This window comes from Pseudopipra pipra, chromosome 3 (assembly GCF_036250125.1).
Source record: "Pseudopipra pipra isolate bDixPip1 chromosome 3, bDixPip1.hap1, whole genome shotgun sequence".
Classification (NCBI taxonomy): domain Eukaryota; kingdom Metazoa; phylum Chordata; class Aves; order Passeriformes; family Pipridae; genus Pseudopipra; species Pseudopipra pipra.
In genome coordinates this window covers 91,500,927-91,513,109 of record NC_087551.1, presented here as the reverse complement: position 1 = coordinate 91,513,109, position 12,183 = coordinate 91,500,927, and the positions used below count along the sequence as shown (strand labels likewise).

Genomic DNA, 12,183 nt, shown 5'->3' with positions numbered 1-12,183 from the left:
ATGCTGCAGCTTACTGTATTTCCACTACATGAAAGTTTCCTCAGTCTACTACCTTTAGCAGATATATCCTTATCAGTGCCTTCTGAGCGAGCAATCATTTCCTCCCCTCTCTGTTTAAGCGTCTCATACACTGGCTGAAGTTTTTCCAGATCCACAGATACATTCTTATTTTCACTGATTTGCTCTTTAATCTTCTCAACCTCTGCTGAGATTGAAGGTGGCTGCCTCAGACGTTCAGCTATGCGTTTCAGACTCTCAAGAGTTGGATCTATCTTGTCATGAAACTGGGAGGGGGGTAAAGGACAGAAAGAAGTGGAAGAGAAGTTAGAAAAAAAAACTCCAAACACAAAAAATGGCATCTGAAATTCTCTTGGAAAAAGGTGCTTTAAAATTATCATCTCTATCAAACATATATGTGCAACTTGCAATGCCCCCCTCCTGGCTCTTTTAATATCTAAATTGCAAAAATAACCTTGCAAAATGGTACCTCCTGTCAAATTTAAGAATTTTACTATTAAGTTGCTGTTCAGTCCTGAGACAGTTCCTCTGAACTACAGCAGAATCTACTTGCACTTAGTCCTGTGTAATTCATAAAGTAGTGGTAGCTCATTTCAGGGAGAAATGGCTTTCTGATTTCATCATTTAGAAAGACATTTACCTTACAATTAAATACATACATTTTCCTGTTACAACCAACATACTATCGATTAGGGCTTGATATGTGAGGTCATTCAAAAAGACATTTCTCAGTGGACAGGTAGTGTTTGCTCGTGCAGTAAAGGTATGTTACCTTCTGAAACTAAAAGCACACAATAGTGTATATATTATATTCATCCATGTTTGACTGAGCCCAGGTAGGTGCTCAGAAACTGAATTACAGCTGTGTTAATATGGTTCAAACTTTGGCATAGGTCCAAAGTTAGCCTTTACTAATATGCTTTTGGATTCACAGAGATTCCTAAAATCTCACACCACCATGCCCCTTTTCGTTAAAGAAATCCATAAATTGCAGGTGCATTTAATGACCCTCCAGGATCTACAGAAAGCACTTCTGACAACACTTGGGAAAGGTGCTAGAAACAGCACAGCAAAACAAGATTACCTTATGTGAACAAATAGCTACATCCCTTCTATTCAAAGGAACATAGGCAATATAAATGTAATTACTTTTTCCCACCACACAACCCACTTCAAATCAGATTCTGTGACTAATGTTATGGCACTCAGTGTTTTTGTTAGAAGTGTGAATGTCATACAAGCCAGCAAAATGTGTTATGAAAGATAAGTAGCCTTCCCACATTCAAGACTTCTGAAAAACTGATTGTGGCAACAAAACCTTACAAAAATTATAAAAACTGAAATTAAATTGGCAATATTTAGGTCTAATTTTAGGACATATATTACATTTTTAAGTTGTCAGTGCATTCAGTGGCCCTCCTTGTACTCAAGCTCAATGAATGAGACAGTGTTTTAGAACTTAAAAGGAAGAAAATGCAAGTAATGACACCCTCTCATTCTACCTCAATATGTTATGCCCTTCCGTTGATACATAATGCAATTTAATATAATTTAAAACCTGAAGAGTTAAATAATTATTTTTCAAGGAATGTCTAGACAAACATTGACGTAGACATCATAGTACAGGGCTGTGATAATATATATTTATGTATCTTAATAAAAAAAGAAGATTATATATAATTACATTCTGTAGACATTACAATGTTTTGCTTTGCCATTTGCATATACATTTAGGTATATAAAATGAACCATAAAGTACTGCATAAATAATTAAGTATTTTCTCAACATCTGATTATATTTTAGGTGTTACCAAAGAATGCATTTCTAATTCTTGCTTTCTGTACTTAGCCAGTACAATATGTTGATGTCTATCACATACAAAACAGGGACTCGAATACTAAGTAAATATCTTGATTTTCAAATAGGCAGCTCCAAATATGGGGAGGACCAAGCATTTCTGACATAGAAAAACACAGGATCTAAATAATCAGGCATCTTTCAGAGGTATGAATAAGGGTTGTTTAAAATGTATATACATTTTATATATATATACATATGTGTGTATATATACATATGTTATATACATATAACCAGTTCAAAAGCAGGATGACATCCGATGTCACTTATTTTTGCCTCACATTCTTAAACTCAGTCTCCAGGGGCTAGGAATATGACATTAAGTATAACGACCTGACAAAAATTATTTACAATGTAGACTCAATAAGCACTTCAAGGTGTATTTCTTTATTTAGTATTTAAGATCTTAACAGAATATAGTACTTAATTTCCAGTGAACAGGGAAAAAAGGGGAATTTCCTATAAAAACACTAGTATAAAACAAAGTATTTTTATTCAGGTTTTTGTATGGGTTTATGTACAAAGTTTTACCAAGTTCTTTTCTGAAATTTGGGGTTGAGTAAAAGAAGTTCAGTGTGGATTTAATGGCAATTAACCCAATATTTAACAGTAGCTAGAGTGCAACACCTGACAATCCTCTATTTAGGTTCATTTCATAGGCTGGTGAAGCTATGAAATGAAGATGCTGCATTTATGGACCTGACCGGAATTTTGTGCTGATGATGTTTTGTGAAGTCTGACTTTGCTCGTAATACTTTTCTGTAACAGTTTCAGTATATATTACATTAAGTTCTTTTGGCTCTGCAGTGAAGAGCATATGCTATTAACACTGCTAAACTACTCTCTAGTTCCACTGGTAACTCTCTGCTAACTTCAGCTGCCAATTTCTAGAAATAACTATACTCAAATTAACTGATCAAAAGTGACATTCATTTAAAAATTAAGCATCAGCTACTAACAGACCAGTAAGAGAACACAAAAGTGAAAATAAAATCCCACATTTTTAGACTTCTTGATTTTTTACTTCAAAATTAAGTAGCAATAACATTTTTCAGTTGCTACAAAGTCATAATACTGACCAATATATAAAATTATAACCTCTCAAGAAATAGAAAAATTAATGCCATTAGCTGTGATATGAACATTCGCAGGCCATTAGGTTGAAAAATCCAGGTGAAGCAGCAGTTTAGTCTTGATATATACATATAAAATGACAATGTGTATTTTTCCATTGAATGAACCCAATTATATTTTAAACTTAAATTGATACCTGGGTACACTGAGAAATGGCTTCATCCAGTGCCAGTGCTCGCTTTTTGACATCTTCCTTGATTTTACTGTAAAGGATGTCAGCTGCCACATATTTCTCTTGGATAGAAAAACCTTCTCCTGGGCTCAGTTCCAGCAACTGAGGCCCAGTTTTGTTCATCTTATCTATATGAGGCTTGTGCTCAGCGATCAGCTCACGCAGTTGCTATAACAAATGAAACAACTTATCAGTTTCTTATGCTTGCACCACCACATTACAACTGTCCACACTTCCAACACGTCCAGCTGGCAAGAAATTCTAAACAAATACCCTTCATCCTAATATAAAGCAGAAATAAAGTTAATGACTGCTTTGCCAGTGATCATTCCCATTCCACAGAGAGCTATCCAGGCATAAAACATCAGAATTAGAGACACACTGGAAATGCCTGTGCAACACTCTGGTAGGACATATGATTACAGGTAAAATATAAGATGCTAACTATGCATATGATGCTAACAACAGACAGTCCTCATCATATTTAGTACCTCTAATAACAGAAATGGCAACAATATTCCAGACATGGGCGTAACACCACCACATGTATACTTTTCATGTTGATACTGGTCACTTGCTGCAAAGCCTTTCATTGAGGAACATCACAGAAAGAGGTACTGGCATTGCAAGAAAATTAATTCAAATTATCCTTGATTTAAGAAGAGGAAACCAGCACAACAGAGAGTCAAAGAAATAAGTGAAAGGAGAAAAGGACATGGAAGGGTGATCAGTAGAGACTTATCAACCTAGTTTAGCAGTCTCAGGCCACAAGACCCCTCTGTCTTCATAACAGCACTATTATTCTACTGACACGATGTTTAACAAGTAATTAGTAAGTGAATTAAATTTGACCTCATCTGTCTACTGCCTCTCATCATCCACCCCTGAAGTTAAAACTGTGCCAAAGATTGAGCAGAGGCTTGTGGAAGCGAAATGTCATAATGTGTCTTCCAACTTGTCTAAGGGTTTCAGATTTTCTTCCTTGCGCCCATAGAACTGACAAAAGGGAAAGAGTTTTTTTGTGGGAATAGCCTCATCCTTCCCTCATTTTATTTACTTTCTCCCTTTTCAGAAAAATCCACTGTCTTGCGAGGCACTGTCCCTCTCAGTGCCGTGAACTTCATGTGTTCTATCCTATAGCCCCTGCACAGGGACATGAGAGGCACATGCGCTGTTCCTCCCAGCTGAGAGTTTGTTTAAATTAATGAAGACACAGAAGAGGGCCTATATCAGTCTCAGTGTAAATAAATTCTCTTCTCTTCAACTACGGTCCTTCCCTTAAAAAGAAATCCTGATACTGGCTTGCTTCCTTGCTCCTCCCCAGAAGAGCAGAAGTTGAGAAGACTGAAAAGACAGTGACCACAACTCTCCACAGTCCAAACAGCAATGAAAATATAACCCTCCCTTGATTTTAACTACTTACTTTGAATGTAACTCTGTTTGTATAACTTGCCACAAGAAAAATAATGTTGATTAGCAGAGAAGAGGAAAAGGAGAAACTAAGAATAGTTTTAAAGTTTTTAGAAAATAATTGCATGTGTTTTACTTTTAGCACAGAGATTATTTGACACAAGGCCACAGGAGTGGACATTTCTGGGTCCAAACCTTATGCTAATACTCTGCCCACAGCTCATTTCAAACCAAACTGACTGCATATTACTTGCACAGAATCAAGTCTACAAATTTCACAACTTGGAACAAAGACAGTCATCAGTAAATACATCAGAACAGAAATGTTGTCAATTCACACTGAAAACGACCTTTTTCCCTTCTTCTTCTTTTTAACAGAACAATGAATGATTTGGTCTTCTCCATGATCTACTATTGGGTAAACAATTCCAGTAAACAAGTGTTTAGGAGCAGATTACATGTTAAGAGGGCCTAACATTAATCTTCTAGTTAACAAACAAATCTCAGCTAATGGCATAGCCCGGGGAAAACGCAAAAATAGAAGCTCATCTGAAAGGCTTCTCATGGAAGCAGCACGATTAAAGTAGATGAGGAACAATCCTGCAAGTAAAGCAAGCATGATATGGTTCGTGGTGACTAATCAAGATAGCTTGTAAAGCTCATGTTATATAGCTAGTCTTAATAGAACTTGTTTGTTCATTCTGGACATAATAGGAAGACAAATGAGTGAACCCAGTGTTTACCAGTACATAAGAGTGGCACATTTCATCAGCTGGTCTCAGAGTAAACAAGACTCTGAAGCCAGCGTTCATCCTATCTAACTTGAGTCACTTAATTGCGGCAGCTAAAATAATCAAAGAAAAACTATGCTAGCAGGGAGAGACAGGTATCTCCAATGGCCATACAGATTTTGCATCTGCCAAAACATGCAGGATTTTAACCTCAGTGGGATACATCTGATTCCATGTGATAGTAGTAGTCACTGTTAAGATATACTAATTTTTATCCCAGCTGATTGTATATCTACGTAAGAGAGCCCACACAGTGGTCAGTCTACAACACTGTTGCCTCTATTTTGTGATGTTATGGTAAACAATTATTTGTTTTAATTAGTACATAACAAACATTCTTGACATTAGAAATTATTTGGCTGGATCCAAGCAAGCAATTTTTGGCTCTCTAATTGTCCATCTTCCTGACTCAGGTAAGTGTAGTTTCAATGTTACGAACAAAATAAAAGCTAAATTTTTTATATGTGCATAAGATCAACACGTGCATATCTGTATACAGACTGTACCCCCTTTTTGTTTCTTGCTCCAACAACTCATGCCTGTTCTTTTTGTTTATGGGTTTGGTTTGTTCCAATACTAACATTAATGTGTACTTTTAAATATACTTCTTAACTAATAACTTACGTGCTCAGGTCTCTCAGTACAATGGTAATTTTTTTCTCCTTTAGCCTTCTTTTATGCTTATACATCATTTGCTGCCTTCTCCAGAGACTCTCGTTTGCATGCACAGTTTGGTAAACAGTAGAGGAACGATTGAAAATCTATTTACTTTGTATTATTATTTTAAATAATAGTGTTTTTTCAACAGAAGAATATCTGTTTGATTTTTGAAGCATTTTGCAGAGTACTCCACAGTTTTAGCAAAATACTTCCTGGGGTTTGACTCTTCATTTTTCAAAACTGGTAAAATGCTTACCCTGTGTTCTTCTTGTTGTTGCTTTAAAGTTTCATATTCAAGGGCTGGTGCAGGAAGCTGAGAGATGATCATTTCCGTTTCAGTTAACCATGGCCAAAGTTCTTCATAAGTCTCCCAGAACTGGTTAACCAGGGACTGAGCCCGTTCCAGCTGAAGGTTTCTCTCTGAGTTCATTTGACAGACTGCATCATATTTCTGTAAGAGGCTTTCCATTTTTTTCTGTAAAGTAATATTAATAAAAAACCCCAATGTATGTTTTTCCATGTGTCCACTACCTTAATTTCTAAACAGCCTTTGGTAATTATAGCACCAATTCACAGTGAACCAAATTTTAGTTTTGATAATGTTTTTACAGTATCGGTGTTTAAAGTAGACAGAATCAATAATGTGGCAGATCAGAATTTGGCAGAGTACTTGCAAAGCATTTAGAATATATTTAATGATACTGTAATTTACAAATAATACTTCACTCATAGGGTTTCCAGTCAAGCTGCAAATGATCTGACTGCAGATCTTAGCCCCACTTCCTTACTGCAGATGCTTATATTCAGTGACACTTGGCAGAAATTAAGTTTTCCACAGCATTTCTGAATCAAAGCAGCATGAACAATACACAAAATCTGTTGGGCTGTTGGGTTTGGGGCTCCTTTTTAATCTGGCAAGAGAATAGTTTATACTGTTGTGCTTGTAGTTCACAAACTTACAAAAGCAACCATAAAACATTATTTTCGAGGTTAGCATATATTACTTAATGAGAATGTATTAACATTAATAACATAGATAACAGCGATAGAACTATAATGTTTAAACATTACAAATCTACTGTATTTGGGCATGTGATAATAAAAGAAAGTATCAACTAGCCATACATTTTTCCTGTGGAAGACTGCCCATGTTATCAAGTTTATGAAATATTATATATATGACAATGCGTATAAATCCTTGCCTTGATAAAACTAGACATATAAGCAAGCTTTTGAATTTTTTTTGGCTGAACAAGCTATTCTTTCCTTTGTTATGTCTTGCACATAAATTAAATAAAGAGATGCTATCCAGAGGATAAAATCTAGTCTAATACACAGATATACAGTATTTTTGACAAATAAAGCTATTTAATAGAGACTCCCACAAAACTGCTCTCTCTTATGACTAGAGTTTCATAGATAGAACTTCTCATCTATTTTAAATTCACTTAGGAGCAAATCAAATTTATTCAGAGTTCTTGCAGCAGAGAACAATTACTGAAGCATTGCTGTTCAAGGAGGGTGGTCATCGGAAGGACTAAATTTACACAACATATCCAGCCTCACCGTAGTTTAGCAAAAAAATCCCAACCACACAACTAATCCTTCTTAAAGCCAACAGCCAACACAAAAAAATCCATCTGTACATGTTTGCAGCCCCAACATTAGGCTCTGTGTGTGTGTGTAATAAACAAAGGCATAAGAATGCCTTTCATGGGCTGTGACAGTCAACAGGATAGAATAATCTTGGCAAGCGAGGCCTATACGGAAATCAGCAGAAATGAAAGTAAAAATTCACACCGAGGTGCACAGCCATTGAATTCGGGACAGAAATGCACACACCCAGAGCGTCACTGACCTAAAAGAATTCAGAAGATAAACAGCCAGATTCCACACACCATCCCAGATGACTAATACCTCTTCACTCAATCATCTATAGGCTAAAATACTATTTACCACAGATGTCTAAGATGATAAATGGGGCTACAAATTAGTGTCAGGCAATGAAGCAAGTACACAGTGTTTGCTCTTTGAACACCCTGAAGGAAGGAGAGGGATACACAGCACCATCTTCTCTAGTACTACAATCCTCTGAACTAGAAGTGATTGTAATTAATGCTTTCTCATTAGTATTTCAAACAAGACACTACAGGAATACTTCTACTTGTATATTGTCTGCATATCTACCACTGTAGCTGCAATTTAAGGAATTTTACCTTCATCATCTGTTTCTCTTCTTCAGTGCATGTTTTCATAATCTTATCCCCAGATTTAACAAGTTCATCTATGGTATCTTTGTGCCTTAGAATCTCCATGGTAAAAGCCTTGAAACACAAGAAAAAATGGTTAGAATAAAAAAAAAAAGTATATGGAGCAAAAACTGGGTTTTGAAGTTCATTAATTATGATGAACTGAAAATTAAATCATGCCAGTACATTTTCTAGATGGAGAGTGTGCCGGCCAATAATTAACATGACAGTTGGAAACGCATTTCTTTTACCTTTTGAACTTGCAGCTGAGCCGTGGTCTGGTCTTGCTCAAGTCTAATATCACCCAGAGACATCAGTTTCTTTTCTGTTTCTGCAATCCAGGCAAATTCAGCATCAGCTGCTTGATCAAACTAAATGAGGGAGACATGAATTAGTTCAGCAGTTCCATAGACATGAAATTAGAATAACTGTTTCAAAAATTTTAAAGAAGACTAGAGAGTATACTTTTGAATTGTTAGAAAGATAGTGGCTCACTTTACATTTGAGGTTTTTATATAATGAAATACAAAGCCCAAAATGGTTCTAAGGGATTGTAATACAAGCATCTTAATTCATTAGAATGACAAAGCAACAGAAGCAAATACTTTTTTCCAAAGCCTACAGCTCTCCAGCAGTCATAAGAAAATAAAAAAGGGTTATAATCTCAGAATTTTAACTAGACTGTTTATTTTCATTTTATTCTACTTTCGCATGTCTTTTCCATCTCTGTGTTTATTATTATTGCTAGTGTTGCAATTATCCTGAGACACAGATATTTGATGTTACCCTATTAATCTGAAGAGCTGCTTTGGTATTAAATGATCAAGGCAAAACAATCCCAGTTCAACTAAGTCAGGGCAAAAAACTCACTGAATTCAGAGAAGGCAGGACTTCATCCAAAAGTAGACCTCAGATTAAATGCAAAAATTTTTTGTGAGCATTTAGGTGCAGCCCGTCCTTTCCTAAATGATTAATTTCTGACTACAATTACTCAACAATTCAGAAATTACCTCAAAGCACTAACGTAATCAGAGGACTTAAAGGACCTTTTTCTTACTAATTGGTAAAGAAGAGCATGAAGAAGAGTATGTGGGGATCTAAGTCTTCTGAAATCTAAGACCACATTGAAAAAAAAAAATCACGCATTCTCTCTTCAGATCAAGTTTATAGGCATGCATCTTAGCATACATATGTTGCAGCTCAACCAGGGCAGCTTTGAGCCTAAGCCATAGAGAAATATTACATGGATGTATCAGATGCGCAATGTAGAAACTACTAAGAATTTATTTTTTGAATTAGTTAAAACTCTGAAATTAGCTGACGTTAATATGGCCCTGAGTTATTGTAAAAGTCTATCAGGACATTTTAGGTCAGAAGCTGCTACTTGTGTTTATTGATACCAACACTTTCCTCAGAAGTCTCTTTCTGAACACTCTCAGTTGCACTTGTCTTGAAATATGCTGGTCTTGTGGCTGTAGACTATGACAGCCTTACTCCTTAACATAGCTGGAGTTCACTTTAGTCACTAAATCAGACTTGTCTTAGTAGTCAAACAAGAGTTCCACAAAAACAAAAGAAGCGGTTCTGAGATTTCATTCTTTATGAGTCAATCTTTTTTAGCCTTTATAATCCATTTGTTACACGAAAGAGCACAACATTCTTTTTCACTATACGTCATTTGTCATTTAAAGTAAGAGAAAGTAAGTTTTGCCCTAAATATTGTGACTTCCTAATATATGTATGTTCTGAAACAAGCAGTACTATAAACATCAGCATGAAGCACATGTACCAGTGGTAGTTAAAGCCTGGTTTTAGAAACTAGAGTACATAACCAAGCTCTTCAGAAGCCCATCTACTTATGACATAAACGGGGAAGGTAATTTCAATTGTGTTAGATGTACAAACTAACTGCAGTGTGACTACCTGGTACACAATATTCACGGGTATGTAAGTAATATTGGAAAATATTTAATGGAAATAACAAAATCAAGGCATGACAGTGAAACTTCTAGGTTAAATAGAACCAAGAAGACATAGAACTCTAAACTCAGTTTTCTAAGGGCAATTTGTAATGCTTAAAAACAACATTAAGGAATAAAAAGCATAAAATTGGTACTCTCTGAACCCAAAATTTGAAATGTTTTCTTCCCCTTATGCATGACAGTTACTTATAAGCCCTTCAGTCACTAAGAAATGATTTACTTAATCCCATCCAGTTTAACCAAGCATAGTTCATTGTGGTACTTTTTCTTCCAATGAGGAATGACTGACTTCTGAATGTGATGATGCTGTGATTTGCTCCATGAATGCTTTCTAAAGCACTCTCTATGGCTGCTTTACAGTGAAGAACAAGTAAGCCAAAAGTAGAATATGACCTTGTGTTTCTACATAGCACTCCTTCACTAGGGGATCCCAACCAATGCTTTCAGTATTGAGAAATGAAGATTAAACCATGTAGCTAAATTTCTGCCTAAGATAAATCTATCCATCTATGAGCATTTTGGTCAGGTAGTTAAAACCCAGGATATTGCATTAGTTCTATTAAGCCTTCCAGCTTCCATTCACAACATAAAGCACTATTAACCATCCATATAGCCTACCACATTTCTCACCTTGGGCCAGTAACATCTAGCACAAAGCCCACACTACTCCTATTAAACCCTCATGCTCTTAGCAGCTTTGCCCTCCACCCAAAACTTCTTAATAGTATAGGCACTTGAACAAGTTGCACAGATCAAGTTTACAAAAACACTAGCTTGTCCAAAAATGCTTTTTTATTTTGCATGATCTAAATGGAAAGTAGCTTATCCTTCACAGGAAGCGCACTAAGTCACCTGATACTTATTACAGGATATAATGTATAGGAGTTTATTGTGGTGATGTGAGTTGGCTGAAGTGGAAGTTAGGGGTATGCAGGATGAGGGTGCAATGCGCCCTTGCAACACTAGCTAGTGGAATAGCAGCTCTGGGCTTTTCATGCCTGGACCTGAAATTGCTGAACTTGTGCTAGAGGATGCTACATACTCATGGAATTCAAAAAATCTGAAGGAGAGCCAAAATATACTCTCCTATCTCACCCTTATCCCTCACTTAAAAAAAAAAAAAAAAAATCACCCTTCATTTTTGAGGATTTGGTTAGTGAGACAAGATAATATTCATAGCAAACCCCTTAAAAAGAAACAAGAAGTTATTTTTAACCTCAGTTAGAAGAAAATCTGAATTACTGCCAGTGTCTTTTAGTCGGCTTTCGGCAAACATTGAGATTATCACACATGCTTTCTCCATGTCCTGTTACAACTGTTTATGGGAACTATTAGCAGAAATAGAAATCTCCACCAACATTTTTATGCCTGAACTGTAGGCAGACACTGGAAAACGATACATTTATAAACAGGCTTAAATATGAGATTATTTAGTGATGAAATTAGACCTCAGTTCCCAAACTGAGAGTCTCTGTGCATGTACAGAAACCTCCACATATTAAATAACTCAGTTTTTGAGCCCCAAGAAAAAAAGCACTGTAGACAGGAATAAAAGCAATTGTTATATAAATCCTCCACTATAGCTCGAATAAGATAATCCAGCTTTTAACTGTGTGAAGTGCAGAGGAGCTAGACAATCAGCTGATGTTAAAAGGTGTGGCAAGCCTAGAGATATCAGTGTTGCATCCAGTAAAGTTGGCTCAGGATCTGGACCATATTTTACTTAACATAACATGATTTACAAAAGACGTGGGCCATTCAGTTTTTAATTAAACAAACTCCCACTTAAGAAGCCACAAGATAGAGCAATTTTCGCTAAAATACTGATGTTTGCACCAACAAAGAGGCAGACAACTACAACGGTGTACAGATTGACAGAGTTCTGGTATTCGTATCTTAACAATGGAGT

General features: G+C 36.1%; 1 protein-coding gene across 33 annotated transcripts in view; it reads right to left on the bottom strand.

The window, feature by feature from the left end:
- DST (dystonin) overlaps positions 1–12,183 on the bottom strand; it is a 311,288-nt gene that overhangs the window by 46,749 nt on the left and 252,356 nt on the right. For all 33 annotated transcript variants that reach the window (XM_064650251.1, XM_064650255.1, XM_064650253.1 and 30 more), the window contains 5 exons: positions 8,544–8,663; positions 8,260–8,367; positions 6,300–6,518; positions 3,147–3,350; positions 53–284 (listed from right to left, as the gene is read on the bottom strand). In XM_064650251.1, the coding sequence (XP_064506321.1) occupies positions 53–284; positions 3,147–3,350; positions 6,300–6,518; positions 8,260–8,367; positions 8,544–8,663 (883 nt within the window). The remainder of the gene's footprint in view (positions 1–52; positions 285–3,146; positions 3,351–6,299; positions 6,519–8,259; positions 8,368–8,543; positions 8,664–12,183) is intronic.